General features: G+C 36.6%; 1 protein-coding gene across 5 annotated transcripts in view; it reads right to left on the bottom strand.

Moving 5' to 3' along the window:
• SUGCT (succinyl-CoA:glutarate-CoA transferase) overlaps positions 1 to 18,492 on the bottom strand; it is a 763,713-nt gene that overhangs the window by 711,224 nt on the left and 33,997 nt on the right. For all 5 annotated transcript variants that reach the window (XM_032874961.1, XM_032874965.1, XM_032874964.1 and 2 more), the window contains exons 4-6: positions 15,568 to 15,653; positions 14,994 to 15,044; positions 8,716 to 8,836 (exon numbers count right to left, since the gene is read on the bottom strand). In XM_032874961.1, coding sequence (XP_032730852.1) covers positions 8,716 to 8,836; positions 14,994 to 15,044; positions 15,568 to 15,653 — 258 coding nt within the window. The remainder of the gene's footprint in view (positions 1 to 8,715; positions 8,837 to 14,993; positions 15,045 to 15,567; positions 15,654 to 18,492) is intronic.

Raw genomic sequence — 18,492 nt, 5'->3', positions numbered from 1 at the left:
CTCTCTCTCTCTCTCTCTCTCTCTGCCTGACTCTCTGCCTACTTGTGATCTTGGTCTGTCAAATAAATAAAATAAAATTATTTAAAAAAAAAAAAAAGAAAGTCCATAAATCAACACACAGAGTTTTACAAACATCACCACAATCTAAAAACTTTGCTCATGCTTCTTTGCAGTTAATCCCCCAAGCCCATCTCCAGCCTTAGGCAACCACTGATCTTCTTTCCAGCTTATAAGTTTGTCTTTTCTTAGACATTTCATATAAATGGAATCAGACTATACCTAGCCTTTTGCATCTGGACTGTTTCATACAGTTTAATGTTTCTGAGGTTCATCCATCTGTAGTATGAAGCAGGACCGCACTCCCTTTGATGGCCAAGTAGGTCATGCTCTTGACCTACTTGGTCAAATGTCTAAATGTCTAAAGTCACTGCCAAAGCCAAAGGTCATGCAGCTTTTCTCCTATGTCCTTCTTTTGTGCGCTAATATGCTTAGCATAGATTTTGAAAGTTGACTCGGCCTAAATTCCTGGGATGAATCCCACTCGATTGTGATGTATTATGCTGGATTCAATTTGTCCCTATTTTGTTCAGAATTTTTACTTCCATGTTCATGAGAGATATTGGTCATTGGTTTTCTTTTATTGGAATGTCTCTAGTTTGGAATCAGGGTGCTGCTGGCCTCATAAAATGAATTTGGAAGGATTCCCTCCTTTTCTCTTTTCTGGAAGACATTGTGTAGAATTGATAGTATTTCTTACTCAATGTTTGGTGAGATTCACCAGTGAAACCATCTGACCTTAAGTTTTTTCTGAAAAGTTTTCAACTAAAAATGTAATTTCTCTAATAGGTATAGCACAATTCACATTATTCTTGAGTAAGTGTTGGTACGTTGTGTCTTCTAAGGATTTATTCTATTCTATTTCATCTCGGTTTTTGAATTCACGGGCATGGAGTTATTTGCAATACTCTGTTGATATCTTTTTAATGTCTTTGTTGTCAGAAGTGATGACCCTTCTTTCATTCCCGATATGAGTTAACTTTGCATCTTTGTATCTTTTTATCTTGGTCAGCATGACTAGAAGTTTGTCAGTTTTTTGTTTTTTGTTTTTAGCATACTGACACACATTACATTAGTTTCAGGTGTACAATGTAAGTAATTCAACCCTCTATACATTGTTACACTCACAAATGTAGCTACATTCTATCACTCTGTAATACTATTACATTATTGATTATATTCCCTGTGCGGTGCCTCTTATTCTCATGACTTATTCATTCCATTACTGGAAGCCAGTACCTCCCACTCCCCTTCACCTATTTGGCCCACCCCCTCCCCACCCCTGGCAAATATCAGTTTGTTCTCTGTATTTCTAGGTCTGATTCTGCTTTTTATTTATTCATTCGTTTTCTTAGCTTCCACATATGAGTGATATCAAATGGTATATTTCTTTCTCTGACTTATTTCACTTAGCATAATGCTCTAGGTCCATTCAATATCACAAATGCCAGACCTCATCCTTTTTTATGGTTGCATAATTCCATGTCCAATGTTATTAATGAAAGTCCTTCAGCAGGTTAGTCAGTATTTGATTCCTACCTATTTTAAAGATTATTTTTAATGTAATCTGGATCATATCCCTCTATGGCTCAAATCCTTCCCTGTATGCCATAGCATTTTCACCCCTACACAGTGTCTTCTCAAGCATTCTGATTGTTTTTGGTATTTCAGGCACATTGGCTTTCTCGTAGGCTTTTAAAGGACTTTAGATCCTTCCTACCTCAGGACCTTTGCACATGATATTTTTGCTGCCTGAAATGCTCCTCCCTTTGATCTTCAAATGGCTGGTTCCTTCCCCTGTTTTAGGTCTTTAAATGATAACTCCCCAGAAAGGGCTTTTCTGACACTATGCATCCCCTCCTCTATGAATCTCTGTCATAGTACTAACACAATTTATTAGTACTTGCCATATGATTTTTTTAACTTCTTTACAAAATGTCTCTAACACTAGGCTGTAAGCTCCTAAAGGCAGAAATCATGTCTGTATTGTTCATCCTGTACACTCAATGAGCTGGGAAATACAGAAGCTCATGAAATATGCATTGGAGTGGGAGAAGGGAGACAGAGAAAGGGGGGGAGGGAAGGTGAGAGGGAATTACTTGGGTATTTCTGGATCTTTTGCTATGCTGAACATAAAAAGGTACACAGAATAATATAACAAATATGCATGTGTATTTGGCAAATATAGTTGAAGTCCCATGTATGTCCCTACCCTGTCCCATATCCCTTCCTCCCCACTCCCCAGGGATAAGCATTCTCTTAAATTCAGTATTTTTCATCACCATGTATGTCTTTATATTTTAACCACACTTAAGTGAATTGCTAAAAAATATATACAATTTTTATTATCTTAACTCTACATCACCAGTATCATCCTGTGTATCGCTATTTGTAACTTGCTTTCTTCACTGAATTTTATGTTTGGAAAATTCATCTAACTGAATTCATGTTGTTCCAACTTACTCTTTCCATTGGTTAATGGTATCCCATTCATTATATTACACATTTAGCCATTCTCCTAATACTTCATCTCATATTTTCACCTTTTTGCTATTACAAACAATGCTGCTATGAACATTCTTCATGTCCCCTCATGCACATGTTTGAGACTTTCTATAGGGACGTACCTAAAAGTGAAAACTGGAGATCATAGGGTAGATTTGTGTACAATCTCAAAACAGCTTGCCAAATTACTCCCAACATGGATATCATTTTCCAACATGGGTATCTGTCCTCCAGCAATGTTCACAGATTCCTTTGTCTGGTAGAGTCAGGTTTTTAAATGTCTGTCAATCTCTTATGTGTGAAGTGGAATACTATTCTTGTTTTAATTTGCATTTTTCTTTTTTTATTTAAATTTTAGTTAGTTAACATACAGTATAATTTGCATTTTTCTAAAAACTACTGAGCCTGAGTAACTTTCTACGGCCATTCAGGTTTCCTTTTCTGGAGCTCGGCCCATTTGTCTGTTGAACTGTTTCTCTTTTCTTCTATTGGGTTTAAAGAAAATTTTTAAGATATTCTGGTTATTAATCCTTTGTCAGTTATCTTCCAGGGATCTGTGACTCATCTACTTGCTTTTTTATAGTGGCTTTTGATGCACAAAAGTTTTTCATTTCAATAAGTAGTCAAGTTTATCAGTCTCTTCCTTTGTAGTTCATACTTTTTGTTTGTTGTCTACAAAATTCTTCCCTGCCCTAAGGTCATAAAGACATTGTCCTATATTGTTTTCTAAAAGTTTTAAAGTTTTAGTTTTTATATTTAGGGTATAAATCAACATTATGTTACTATACAGAATAAACTCAAGATCAAGTTTATCTTTTCCCGTAAGGATAACAAATGTTCTACCATCAATTATTGTATACTCTACCCTTTAATGATCTGGAGTATAAGCCCTAAAAAAAAAAACCATGTTTCCATATATATGCCAGCATGTTTCTGATCTCTCTATTCTGTTCCATCGATGTATTTCTTATCCTCATACTAATACCACACTATATTATTACTCCAAGTTGTATCAGTCTTTTTATCTAACAAGGCAAATCTGCCCACCACGTTCTTTCTTAAAACTGTCTTAGCTATTCTTAGCTCATAAGTAGAGCTCTCAGATTTTTTTCTACTTAAAACTAAAGAATGGGTCTAACTCTCTTAAAATATTCTCTCTGATAATGAGTTCTGAGGTCCCTCTTGAGACCTATCCTCAAGCAGAATCCTGTAATCTGTCCATACAAGGACAGAGATTAAGAAAATGCCATTGGGGAATTCACAAAAATCAAAAAGGTACTTGGCAAAGCCCTTTCCCAACCCCAAAAAAATTATTAAAGGGCATACACAATGTTCCTACCACAAAATTAGTCTGGTCAATAATATAATGCAATGTTTATCCTTCTAGGGAAAAAGAGCAATGAAGTTAATAAGAAGAAAAAAAGTAAATATTTTTAAATGTGGTAGAGAGGATTTTTACTGCTAACCTTTTATAATTAATAGCATGCTCAGAAGAAACAAAGGAAAGAGGGTACAACTTAAAATTAAAGTGCCATGGAGAATATCATTATACTAAAAGTATAAAGAGGTAGAGAATGGTCAGTTTAAAAAACAAAACTTCTTTAAGAATATAAATATGCCCTTTCAGAGATTTTCTTTACCCACTGGTACAGAGGACACATGAGTTTTCTCAAAAAGTAATTCCTAGTGAATGATAGCTTTTTAAACACTGCCCCCTAATGTTCATACTCCGAAATGGTAAGAGGACCTTGCTAACAAAAATAATCCGGTTCTTCCTCCCTTGTGATCAGTCGAGCATTTTTGTCCTGCAGACCAGATTTCACAGACTGAGGCAATCTCAACCACACAACTGTCAGAGTGCATTAAAATAAATCTCCCAGCCATTCTAAGATTACTCTCATCAGCAGTAAGGCCAACATGTGAGTGAGAACAGACTATTTGGGCTTGGACAGCACTGACAGAACAGCAATGCCACTGGGAAACATCAGGGAAGTCTAGGATCCCAATCATAACATGTGCAACTTTAGACTGATCTAATCAGTCTTATTTAAAAAAAAAATCAAAAACAAACACTGATTACCAAGAATATCAAACTTTTACAAAAGAGATGGCCTTTACTTTATATACACACAGATTCATGACTCATAAACGACCTCTGCTTCCAAAGACTCCGTTGACATTTAGACTCCCTGACGAGTAAATATGATTAACAACAAATGAAAGAGAAGACCAAGACTATATTCTTCTCAAGTCAAGCTGTTCAGTGTCTTGTCATCACTTGACAATGTAAGTTATAACAATGTAACATAAAACAATGATATACATCTAAATATGGAAACCACAGAGGCATTTAATATTTAGTCAAGAGGCCTGAATTGTAAAGCCATCTGCCATGAAATAGCCGTGTGACCAGAGGTCTTGTGGACATTCCGGACCTCTTTCCTTATCAGGAAATAAAGGAGAATGAACTATATGGGTGTTTTTCTCATGATTGTCAGGAGATGGGGATGTAGAGGATTACAGAATTATGGAAGGTGCTTGTTCAGACTGTAAGTGCCTCTCCCCATCACCCCCTTACTCCCCCATCCCTATCACCGAAAAGCATATCAAATCTGCACTCTCCCCATAGCTGAGAATTTCCACATTATACAATCTATCTCCAGAGCCCTTCGACACACTAAAATGTGAACACGGGATCTGAGAGCTGGAAGAAAATGCAGAGATCCTCTAACCACAAGCCAAGACCCAGAAGAACTGCTGGCTTTAACTGTAGTTAGTTATAGATGTGAAACTTTGGGAACTGTGAGGCTTCCCAAGTGGAGTAGCTTTTCTTTTTTTTAGATGTTATGTATTTATTTGAGGGACAGTGAAGGAGCAGGGGAAGGGGCAGAGGGAGAGAAGAAGCAGGCTCCCTGCCGAGTGGGAAGCCGGCAGCCCAACCTGGGGCTCCATCCAAGGACCCTGATATCATTACCTGAGATAAGTTAGATGCTTAACCGACTGAGCCACCCAGGTGCCCCCCAAGTGGATTAGCATTTTTGTTTGGCTTGGGGATGTGATAAAATACATTATTATTCCTAATCTTTACCCCTCTTGGAATCCATGCCTTGCCATGTGACTCTGTAGATCCTGCCACAAGAGTGGAACATATTTCACCATGCAGTGGTATTGGGCTTAGTCGAGTAACTTGCCTTGACCAAAGGAATGCAAGCCAATGGGATGTAGCTAATGTTTTAAATGTGCTTGTGAGGTAAGGCTCATTCTCTTGTACTCTTGCCTTTCATTATGAGGAAAACACGCCTTTGGTGGCCACTGGTCCAAGGAGTGTGAAAGACAGGTACAGCACAGCAGGGCCCCCACCCCTGAAACTTGGAGCCAAATCTAACCAGTCTGGATCACCTGAACCTCAGCCAATGCAAATTCATGGGAATGAGAAATAAATATTCACCGTCATTGAAGATGGTGCATTTGCAAGTTATGTAGCATTTTATGATAACAAGGTAATGTGAAGATAATATTTTACCTATTTTAGTAATTTAGACCTCCACATTTCCAATAGACTGTGAAATTTTAAGGAAAAACCTTTCCCTCTTTCTGACACATATATAAATATTGATATTCAGACACAAAGACTGAAGTATGATTACATATCTATAAAATAGTACATTTAAGAAAGAGTCAGATTTAGTGGCAAAGAGTCATCTACTATTTACAGACGCTGGCTCTCCTGTTGATTCGGTAGGGAAGTTAACAATCATCCCCTCTAAAATAGTATCGACCAAACATTGCAGTTATAGCTTAATCTACATTTAAAAAGCCCCACATAATTATACTGTGAAAAGCATCATTTATACTAAAGTAATATGTCATAGTCAAAGCATTATTATATCTCAATTAACCTGAATGCATAGAAATGGGAGTATTTTGGTTATTATTGCTTTATGACTAATAAAGAAACATTTTTAATCCTATCGCTCAACTACCCCCACCACTCCTACCCTAATTCAAGCTGCCACCATCTCTAGCCTGGAGTAGTTTAATAGCTTCACAATTGTTCTTCCACTTGAAACATTGTCCTCTACTGTCTGTTGTCAACACGGTAGCTAAAGTGATCCTTTTATGGGGGGGGGGGGCTTTTTTTCCCAGTGTTCCAAGATTCATTGTTTATGTACCACACCCAGTGCTCCATGCAATACGTCCCCTCCTTAATACCCACCACCAGGCTCACCCAAGTCCCTACCCCTCTCCCCTCCAAAACCCTCAGTTTTTGTTTCTCAGGACTTTAGGAGAAGGAAAGGAAAAGAAAAGTGATACTTTTAAAAATACATCAGATCACGTGGATGGAACTAGAGGGTATTATGCTAAGCAAAATAAGTCAATCAGAGAAAAACAAGTATCATATGATCTCACTGATACATGGAATTTGAGAAAAAAGGCAGAGAATCATGGGGGAAGAGAGGAAAAAATGAAATGAGACAAAACCAGAGAGGAAGATAAACCATAATAGACTTAATCTCAGGAAACAAACTGAGGGTTGCTGGAGTGGAGGGCGGTAGGAGGGATGGGGTGGCTGGGTAATGGACATTAGGGAGGGTATGTGCTATGGTGAGTGCTGTGAATTGTGTAAGACTGATGATTCACAGACCTGTACCCCTGAAACAAATAATACATTATATGTTAATAAATAAATAAATAAACAGGTGAAATTTTTAAAAAATAAAAAAATAAAAATACATCAGATCATTATCATTCTTCTGTTCAAAATACTCCATTAACTTACAAACTTATTCAAAGTAAAAGTCAAATTCCTTAGGAGTTGCCAACAAGCTCTTCGAGATCTTGCTAACCAATACCTTCCTGTTTTTCTTACTGTTACATTCCCCTTGTTCCCTGCTTCAGCCATCGTTGATGGTCCTCAAACATGCCCAGCACATTCCTGCCTTAGGTCCTTTGCACTTGCTGTTTCCCCTTCCTGAAGCCTTCATTGCCAATATCTGTATGATTCACCTCTTTACTTCATCCAGTCTCTGCTCAAATGTCAATTTATCGAGGGAGACTTCTTTTTTTTTTTTTTTAGCATTTTATTTACTCATTTGAGAGAGAGAGAGAGTGAAAGCATGAGTGGGTGTGGGGGGATGGGGAGGAGAGGCAGAGGGAGAGAGAAAAGCGGGCTCCCTGCTGAGCATGGAGCTCACTGTGAGGCTCAATCCTAGGACCCCAGGATCATGACCTGAGCGAAATGCAGACTCTTAACCAACTGAACCACCCGGGCACCCCCAATGGAGCTTTCACTTATCTCCAAGTATAAAATAGCTCCTCCTCACCCCATCCCTCTTGCCCTACTTTATTTCTCTTTAGCCCTTATCATTAATGGGCTCAATTACAAAAAAATAAAAAACTTAAAGAATATGTTTATTTATTTACTATTCTATCTCCTTAACCTATAACATAAGGCAAACCTCCATGTATTATCCACTGCCACATCCCAGAACCTTAGAATACTGCCCGGCAAATCACACGCCTGCAGTAAATATTTGGTAGATGAATGAAGAATGAAAATACTATAATTTTTTCTGATAAAAACTATTAATGTAACTAAGAATTTTCACAGCCACTTTTCTATATTACCTCCCTAATTAATAGATAAGTGCTTAAAAATAGATTAAATTAACTCAAATAATAACCTTTTTTCCTTGGACCTACACACACACAAACACCCACAACATTCCCCAGCTAAACAATCTGGAAGACTTTACTGAACTCTTTTCCTTCACCTGGCTTAACACCTTTGAATAAATTAAGGGGATATGTTGATTTCCTGCGCTACCCTAAAGCCAATTAATATTTCACCTACAATTCTATGTATGAATTAATAACAGTATTTTGTAAATGTCTGTAAAATATCAATAGAAAAATTTGCAAAAACAAACAAACAAACAAAACTAGAGGCGTACAATTCAAGAATACAAACAGCCAATAAATAAATGAAAAATCTTCATTTCGGTTACCTATCATGATTAATTAGAGAGCGAGGGCTAGGGAGAACAGAATCACTTCAAGAAAACCAATACGAGCAAGAGGTTTCTTACAGGAACAAGGAAAGCCAACTAACTAGAAAATCTATTCACTGACAAGAGTGTGGGATCAAAATACCTGTGATGGAACAGTAGATGATGTGAGGGGCAATCTTGTCTATATCTTCATATCCAAGGCCCATAGCAGACAGCCTGCCAGGGACGTAGTTTTCCACAAATACATCACAAACAGCTGCAAGCTGAGGAAGGAGGGGAAGATGAGTCAGACTTCTTAAGGGACTTCCAACCTTTGAACAAACCCCCACATGACACAATTTGGATTTTAGTAAACACAGTTGATCCTCACATTGTAATAGTCCGGAAAAATGACAGGAAAAGTAGAATTACAAAGTAGAATTAAATGAATATAAAGGCACCAGTGGGTCAACTACTATGAGATATTATGGACAATAAGACAATGGCCACTAAAATAGTCAGCAAATAGCATGGTGTTAAGGGGATATGCTTACATTAAATGTAAGAAATATCTAGGTTACATGGTCCTAATATAGTCTCAAGTAGCTTAGATAGAAAAGTTAAAATACATGTACAAAAATATATGAAAAACAGGGGCGCCTGGTCATTAAGTCATTAAGCAGCTTCCTGTGGCTCAGGTCATGATCCCAGGGTCCTGGGGTCGAGTCCCACATCGGTCTCCCTGATTGGAGGGAAGCCTGATTCTCCCTCTCCTACTACCCCTGCTTGTGTTACCTCTCCCACTGTCTCTCTCTGTTTCTAATAAGTAAATAGAAAAACCTTTAAATAAATATATATTTATTTTATTATATATTATTTTATTTTATTATATATTTTATATTATTAATATATATTATATTATATATATTTATTTATTGTATTATATACTTACATAATACAATAAATATGTAAATAAATAAAAATATATGAAAAACATCTTAAATCCTGTAGAAGAAACTACAATGTCTTTGCTATTCTCCATCCTTACTATGTAATATTCCTCATTACAACCTGCACATATGGGTACTTAATACATATAAATGTGATTCAGAAATCCTTTTATACTTTTCAGATGCTTCCTTTCCAAAAAGTTCTAAATGTATTTAATTAACCATAAAAAAAAACTATTAAACGGTAACCCCGTGTAGGCACTCCTGCCGGCAGAAAAGGACACAAACTACATCAAACACATATAGGTTTCTACATGGATCAGCTCTCGTTGCATACATTCTGCACAGTGCGTTATGTAGTACCTTACGCAAAGGGCATTTAATGAATTATTTTTAATTTTAAAAAACCCTGTGTGGGTATTTCAAGAAGTTAAACATAGAATTACCCTATGACCCAGCAATACCATTCCTAGGTATATACTCAAAAGAACCAAAAACAGAGACTCGAACAGGTACTTGTATGCAAATGTTCATAGCACCATGACTCACAATAGCCAAAAGGTGGAAATAATCCAAGTGCCCATCAATGGACAAATGTACCCATAAAGCAGAATATTATTCAGCCATTAAATAACGAAGTTCTGATACATGGTACAACATGGACAAACCTTGAAAACATTATGCTCACTGAAATTAACCAGACACAAAAGTATAAAACTTGTATGATTTCACTTATATAAAATATTCAGAATAGGCAAATCCATAGAGACACAAAGTAGATGAGAGTTTATCAGGGGCTGGAGGGAGAGGGAAGTGGAGAGCTATTGCTTAACAGGTACAGTTCTGTCTGGGGTGATGAAACATTTTAGAAACAGATAGCAGTAGTGATTCACATGAATGTAACTAATGCCACTGAATTGTACACTTAAAAATGGTTAAAATGGAAATTTTTATGTTCTGTATATTCTACCACAACAAAAAACATTTTAACTGTGTAGACTATTTGTATTTTCAGACTTTGTGGAACTCTAAATCACATCTCAATCTACATTAAGTATCCAGATGGACCACAAATAAATTCACTGTTTGAGTAAGACAAAAAAAATAAATAAAACAAATAAGTTATGCTAATAAAAAAGAATTAAAATATTATAAAGTACTCAAAATAAGCAGATTAAAAAACAACATACATTACATTATCTCATGTTTTGGGGCAAAATGAGTATACAAGGGTATAAAGAGATTTGACATGATATAGTAAAATATTAATTTTTTTCCATGAACATGATTAGTATTTGTATAACATGACAAAGATTCTTTTAACTAACAAGAGCTGTGCTCAGAGCACCAGGCAGTCTGGCTCTATCACATTATTAAAAAAATATGGAACAGCTGAGTTTAAGAGCTACACATTTCTTTTTTTTTTTTTATTTAAGATTTTATTTATTTATTTGACAGAGAGAGGAAAAGAGCAGGCAGAGAGGCAGGCAGAAAGAGAGGGGGAAGCAGGCTCCCCACCAGAGCAGAGATCTTTTTTTTTTTTTTCTTAAAGATTTTATTTATTTATTTGTCAAAGAGAGAGAGAGAGAGCGAGCACAGGCAGACAGAGGGGCAGGCAGAGGCAGAGGGAGAAGCAGGCTCCCTGCCGAGCAAGGAGCCTGACATGGGACTCGATCCTAGGACGCTGGGATCATGACCTGAGCCGAAGGCAGCTGCTTAACCAACTGAGCCACCCGTGTGTCCCCAGAGCAGAGATCTTGACACGGGGCTCAACCCCAAGACCCAGAGATCATGATCCGAGCCGAAGGCAGAGGCTCAACCCACTGAGCCACCCAGGCGCCCAGAGCTACACATTTCGACTCATAAAGATGCACAGTAGTTTTTAAGCTTGCCCAAGAACTGAGTATGTGTGCATTCTAATATTTATAAAGAACTATCCCAAAAAAGTATATAGTGCAGAAATTTTTCTTTTCTCCATTTTATAAATATTTATTTTAAAGACGTCTTAGCCACTTGCTAGATATTGATTCTTAGTTGCTTTGTCATTCAACTTATTCTCTCCTTCTCTGTTTCAGGGTCTTCCGCCATTTCAAGATCATGAATGTTTCCTAAAGCTTCAGCTAATCCTTCCTGAAAATTCTAACACAAGAATGTTAAAATCTGGGGCGCCTGGGTGGCTCAGGCAGTCAAGCATCTAACTTCGGCTCAGGCCACAGCCTCCGGGTCCTGGAATGGAGCCTGCATTGGGCTTCCTGCTTTGCAAGGAGTCTGCTTCTCTCTCTCTCTCTCTCTCTCCCCCTCTGCTCCTCCCCACTGCTCACTCTCTCTCACTCTCTCTCTCTCTCTCAATTAAATAAATAAAATCTTTAAAAAAAAAAAGGGTGCTAAAATCATAACATCAAAAAACTCCCTCTGAGTTACACTGCTCCCCACTCTAACTACAAGTGTTATGTATGACAATTGCTTCAAAGGAGCCCAGCTATTTACTGGCATTTCCCAAATACAATAATCTACTAAGAAATAAAGTGAGAGGACTGGTTTCCAGTTTTACTGCTGATCACCTCTCCCTCATCTAAGCGCTCACAAATCACCTAAAAAACTATCCTAGAATCTGGCCCAGAATAAAAAGCAAGCACAATTTTGTATGAGTTAGAGAAGCTACTATCTTTTTCTTTCTAAAACAGAAGAAAGAAAATCCTCCATCTAGCCAAAGAGTAAATAAGAACTAAAATTAAGTTGAAATACAGAGTATCTAATTCTGACTCTTTGTTACATGTAATTTAAGAACGCAGTGGAGATCAGAAATAGAAAGGAAAGTGATGATAATAATTTAACCACACTGCTAAAGAAATCATAAAGTAATTTTTTTTTTATTTTTTATAAACATATTTTTTTATCCCCAGGGGTACAGGTCTGCGAATCGCCAGGTTCACACACATAAAGTAATTTTTTAAATGTTATATCAAAGAATATGCTTATTGGCAGGAAAAGTATTCTGAAAGATTTCAGCACAAAGTTTCCTATCTTCCACTTTAAGATAGTTCACGAGGCATCCGGGTGGCTCAGTTAGTTTATCATCAGACTCTTCATTATGGCTCAGGTCATGATCTCAGAGTCATGATCAAGCCCCACACTGGGCTCCGTGCTCAGGGCAGAGTCTGCTTGAGATTCTCTCTCCCTCTTCCTCTGCCCCTCTCCCTGCTCACACTCTTTAAATAAATAAATAAATAAATCTTAGAAAAATAAAATAGTTTAAAAATACACACACAAACACACACAGAAGCATACATATGTAAATAAGCAAATACAGCAATATATTAACATTATTACATCTAGGCATAGGGTTGAAGAAAGTTCATTATACTCTTCTTTCAGCTATTTTGTACATCTGAATTTCTCATAAGAAAATAAAACCCAGGGGAGCCTGGGTGGCTCAGAGGATTAAGCCTCTGCCTTCAGCTCAGGTCATGGTCCCAAGGACCCTGGGTTCAAGCCCCGCATCGGGCTCTCTGCTCAGCGGGGAGCCTGATTCTCCCTCTCTCTGCCTGCTTGTGATCTCTCTCTCTGTCAAATAAATAAATAAAATCTTTAAAAAGAAAGAAAGAAAGAAAGAAAGAAAGAAAGAAAGAAAGAAAGAAAGAAAGAAAGAAAGAGAAAGAAAGAAAGAAAGAAAATAAAATCCATGACATTGCTCTTTGGAACATATCATGTGCACACAATATGGATATTGTGACTGTCAACTAGTTAACATAGAGAATTATTTGAAATATAAATGATATGTCAGAAAGTTAATAAATCATATTGTTATGAAAATACTGGGCTCTACATAGATTTTCTAAGCAGAGTTTTGTTTTTTGCTCAAGCTGTTTCTAGTTAGCCTAGTAGACAAAGGAGTCATATTTTTTGAAGCTCTCATGTATCCAGCTGATTGCTTTGTATGCTACTTTGGAACTGTTTCCATAAACTAAACTCAGTATATTAGCAATCATAGCCACCACGGTCTGAATAAAGATGTTGTTTTGCTACTCTTAAGCTGAAAGTGGAATCGATGCCAGAAAGCTTAAAAAGACTAGGCAAAAAATAATTCTTTCCCTAGGCAATAAGATACATAACATACTAAAAGCTAAAAACATGGAACTAGCTAAAAGCAACAGACACCAATAATGTCCCCATACAATTTATTTAAGTTTAATATGACTTGAAATGTACTTTACTATTATCAATCAGACATGAAGAGAAATCAATCTCATAATGAAAGTTAATTCAGGGGCGCCTGGGCATCTGCCTTTGGCTCGGGTCATATCCCAGGGTCCTGGGATCAAGCCCCGCATCAGGTTCCCTGCTTGGTGGGAGGCCTGCTGCTCCCTCTCCCACTCCCCCTGCTTCTGTTCCCTCTCTGTCAAATAAATAAATAAAATCCTTAAAAAAATTTTTTTTTAATTATTAAAAAAAAGAAAAAGAAAGTTAATTCAAGGTAGAATGTAAATGTAATTCAAAGTAGAATAGTAACAGACTGGCAAGATCCAAGGACAGCAAGAAGGAAGTCCTGGAGATTTGTTTACTTTGGTCAGAATCATACATGCAGTCCTAAAATACTCAAAAGCACACTTACGCATTAGTAGCAAGAGTTATGAATTCCACCTATTGAGAAGTTCTAATGAAACTGCAAAGTATTTGCTCAATCAAATCTGAAACCTTGACTACTTAGGATAAAATATCAGAATGCTCTGAAATAGAAGCAAAGAGGCAGGAACTGCGACTACCGAAGATGATACTGAGAGAACAGAAAGAGGAGACTTAAGGCAAGAACAATCTTTAAGGCAAGAAAATCTTAAAAAAAAAAAAAAAAAAAAAAAAAGCTGACATCACCTACCTGAAGTCACATAAGCTAATAAGTAAAGAAAGAAGGATTAGAACCTCCGCAGTGGAGAACTAGGGTGCACCAAACCAGTACCCAATCTTGCCCCTCAAGCAAAGGTGCTGAAATCAGCTCTGGACATATTAGCCATCTGAATAAAGGTTAGAAAAGCTTGGGCTCTCCAGTGATGGGACCCCCATCACCGGGTTCAAACCTCAGCTCTTCCCTTTACAAGCTATGTCCTCTTCGGAGCATCCCCTGAGCCCATGAGACTTACTGCCCTCCCATGAAAATGAGGATTCTAATACCCATTTACAAGTCAAATCCTGAGGATCTGAGGGAATAATATATGGAAAGTGTCCAAGCCTAAGAGTGATGCAGAGTAGGCATTCAGTCAACAGTAGATAGTATTATGACTGAAAACTTTCACAGGGTAGAGAAATATTATACAAAACATATAAGAAATTAGAAAGCAAATTTCACTTACAATAAATGTAAAGTTAAATTCTTAAATGGCATTTACAGGAAAATTAGCGATTGCCAATGAAATAAAGTTTTAAAACACTTTAACTCATGTTCAAATCCCCAGTTACAACCCAGGTGGTAAGATATCTTCCACAGAGCATACTGTACCTCTTTGATGATTTTCACCCCTTTGGGATCCTTGATATTAACAGCTATACTCTAAAAATTAAAATATATATATTAAAATAATAAAAAGGTTTCATATTACTGACAGTTCAATAAGAAAGCCATTCATATCATATGTTCTCCTGTTAAAGTGTATTTTCCTCATGAAGAAGCATTTGAATTATCGTTACTGATTTTTATCTGCAATGGAGATATATTAGGATGATAGCAAGGATTCTAGTAAAATTTTTTCAAATAATAATACCAAGTGTTAGGCAATTAGCAATCTCTGAAAGAATAAAATGTAAAGAATCAAATGATTTCTCTCTTTAATAAAATTATTCCATTATAAACCATTATAAATTCTCATGAAATAAGTTAGTAGAGAAGGAAAATTAGTAAAAAGCTCTCTTGTTTCTATTTTGTAACTAGTGAATGAATAAAATTTCACCTTCTTTTAAGTACTAATTATATAAACAAGAAAAGGATAGAAATGAATGAGCCAAGGTAATATCAAAAGTTTTGTTATTACAAAAGAATTATATTAAAAAAACAAAGGAAGAAATTATATTCTTACTTTTTTATTTCGATTAACACTGAGGAAATAAGTACTTTCTGTCCCCACAAAAGGTGGCCCCCAAGTTCGTGTATCATCACCAGCTCCTGAAAATAACAGTATGAGCTATTAATTTTTAACTCTTAAACATCATGAGACATTCAAACCAACAGTCATCCATCATACACATTCACAGATGCCTACACAAAATCACCTCAATTCAGTGGAATTAAGCAATCTACAGGGGCCTTAAAAACTTGTTGCAACTCTCCAAACTCCACCTTATTCACTAAGTCCTACCGTATCATCTCTCACTGGAATCCATCCCTGAAAGTCAATATCCAGAAAGAAATATCCTTTTAGCAGTCTTCAGATTTAATAAATGGCAAATTTAAAAGAAAAAAACCTACTTTCAGTTTTTGGCAAGCAAAAAGTAAAAATCTTTGGCAGTTTAGGTCAAAAAGTAAAAAGCTTTGGTAGTTTAGTTCAGCTCTTTCTGTGTTTCTTGGCATTAAATGTGCAAAGAAATGCTGAGTCTGTGAAAGATTTTTGTTAAATAATTAAACCAGAATAATGGTAAGCGAGATTTTATAATAAAATGGCATCATAAATAAATAAATAAATCTTTAAGTTTCTGTGAAATCCCAGAAATAAACCCAAGCATACGTGGTCAGTTAATATATGACAAGGGAACCAAGAGCTCTCGATGAAGAAAAGACAGTCTTTTCAACAAATGGTTATAGGATAATTGGATACTCACATGTAAAAGAATGAAACTGAACCCGTAGCTTACACCTTTCATCGCTCACAGAAATTAACTCAAAAAGGATTAAAGACTTAAACATAAGACCTAAAGCCATAAAACCCCTAGAAGAAAACATAGGAACAAAGTTCCTTGACATGGGTCTTGGTGATGATTCTTTTGGATTTGATACCAAAAGCACAAGCAATAAAATCAAAAATAAACAAGTGGAACTCCATCAAGCTGAAAAGCTTCTGCACAGCAAAGGAAACCATCAACAAAGTGAAAAGACAACCTATAGAATGGGAAAAAATATTTGCAAACCATATAGCTGGTAACAGATTAATACCCAAAACATACAGAGAACTCACACGACTCAAATAAAAAACCAAATAACCCAATCAAAAAATGGGCAAAGGACCCAAAGAGATACTTCTCCAAAGAAGACAGACAAAAGGCCATCAGGTACAGAAAAAGAAGCTTGACATCACTAGTCATTAGAGAAATGCAAATTAAAACCACAGTGATATAATCATCTCACACCTGTTAGAATGGCCATCAACAAAAAGACGAGATAACAAATGCTGTTGAGGATATGGAGAAAGGGGACCCCTCCTGCACTGCTGGTAGGAATGTAAGTTGGTTCAGCCACTGTGGAAAACAGTATGAAGGATCCTGAAAAAATTAAAAAGAGAACTACAATATGATCCAGCAATTCTACTTCTAGGAATATAGCCAAAGGAAACAAAAACACTAACTCAGGGCACCTGGATGACTCAGTGGGTTAAGCCTCTGCTTTCAGCTCAGGTCATGATCTCAGGGTCCTGGGATCGAGTCCCACATCGGGCTCTCTGCTCCGCAGGGAGCCTGTTTCCTCCTCTCTCTGCTTGCCTCTCTGTCCATTTATGATCTCTCTCTGTCAAATAAATAATAAAAATCTTAAAAAAAAAAAAACACTAACTCAAAAAGATATGCAACCCTATGTTCATAGCAGCATTATACACACAATAGCCAAGTATGGAAACACCTGTGCCCATTGATGCATGCATCCATCAATAAAGTTGTAGTATATATACACAATGGAATACTATTAAGCCATAAAAAATAAGGAAATCCTACCATTTGTGACAACATGGATGGACTTTGAAAGCATTATGTTAAATGAGATAAGTCAGACAAAGACAAATATTGTACGATCTCACTTATATGTGGAATTCTTAAAAAAAAAAAAAAATGAACTCACAGAATAAGAGAGCAGACTTGTGGTTACCAGAGGTGGAGGGTGCAGGCGGAGAGAACTGGAGGAAGGTGGTCAAAAGGTGTAACATATAACACTGCTATATGTTATATAGAAAATTTGTTAAGAAAGCAAATACTAATAGATCTCATCATAAGAAGAATTTTTTTTCCTTTTTTCTTTTCTTCTGTCTTTTCCTTTATCATATCTCCATGAGAGGACAGATGTTAACTGAACCTACTGTGGTAATAATGTGGTGACGATGTATGTAAATCAAACCATCATGCCATGTGCCTCAAACTTATACAATGATGTATGTTGATTATTTCTCAATACAATTAGGAAAAAATTTGTGTTATAGCAACAAATCATGAGAGGCAAAATAAGTTACTGAACAGCAGATTCATTTAATTTCCAATAGTATTCTAGAATAAAACTTTGGTCACCTAGGTCTTGCTTCAGAGGAGAAGTTTAAAACCATCAAAATAAATGGTGTTTTTTTCTGGACATCTACTTCAAGTCATATGTTTGTGTTAGATTCTGTAACTATAGAGTTACAGAAAAATTTTCCTTAACAAAAAAAGCAACTGACAATGTAGACAGAACTCAGAAAATCCATCAATGATTAAATGGCACAAAATAGTATCATTTAAAGATCTTATAAGGCCTGATTAAATATTGGTATCAGAAACTAATCACTATGAGGTGCCTGGATGGCTCAATCGTTAAGTATCTGCCTTTCACTTGGGTCACGATCCCAGGGTCCTGGGATGGATCCCAGCTTCGGGCTCCCTGCTTGGCGGGGAGCCTGCTTCTCCCTCTCCCAGCCCCCTGCTTGTGTTCCTCTCTCACTGTGTCTCTCTCTCTTTGTCAAATAAATAAATAAATAAAAATCTTTTTAAAAAAGAAACTAATCACTATATAAGTAATTACAATTAAAAACTGGCTCCCAAGAAGAGACTATTTG

Source organism: Lontra canadensis, unplaced genomic scaffold, assembly GCF_010015895.1.
Source record: "Lontra canadensis isolate GAN:19392208 unplaced genomic scaffold, GSC_riverotter_1.0 scaffold54, whole genome shotgun sequence".
In the NCBI taxonomy this organism is placed as follows: domain Eukaryota; kingdom Metazoa; phylum Chordata; class Mammalia; order Carnivora; family Mustelidae; genus Lontra; species Lontra canadensis.
The sequence above is the reverse complement of the archived record's forward strand: the minus strand, read 5'-3'. Positions and strand labels throughout refer to the sequence as shown.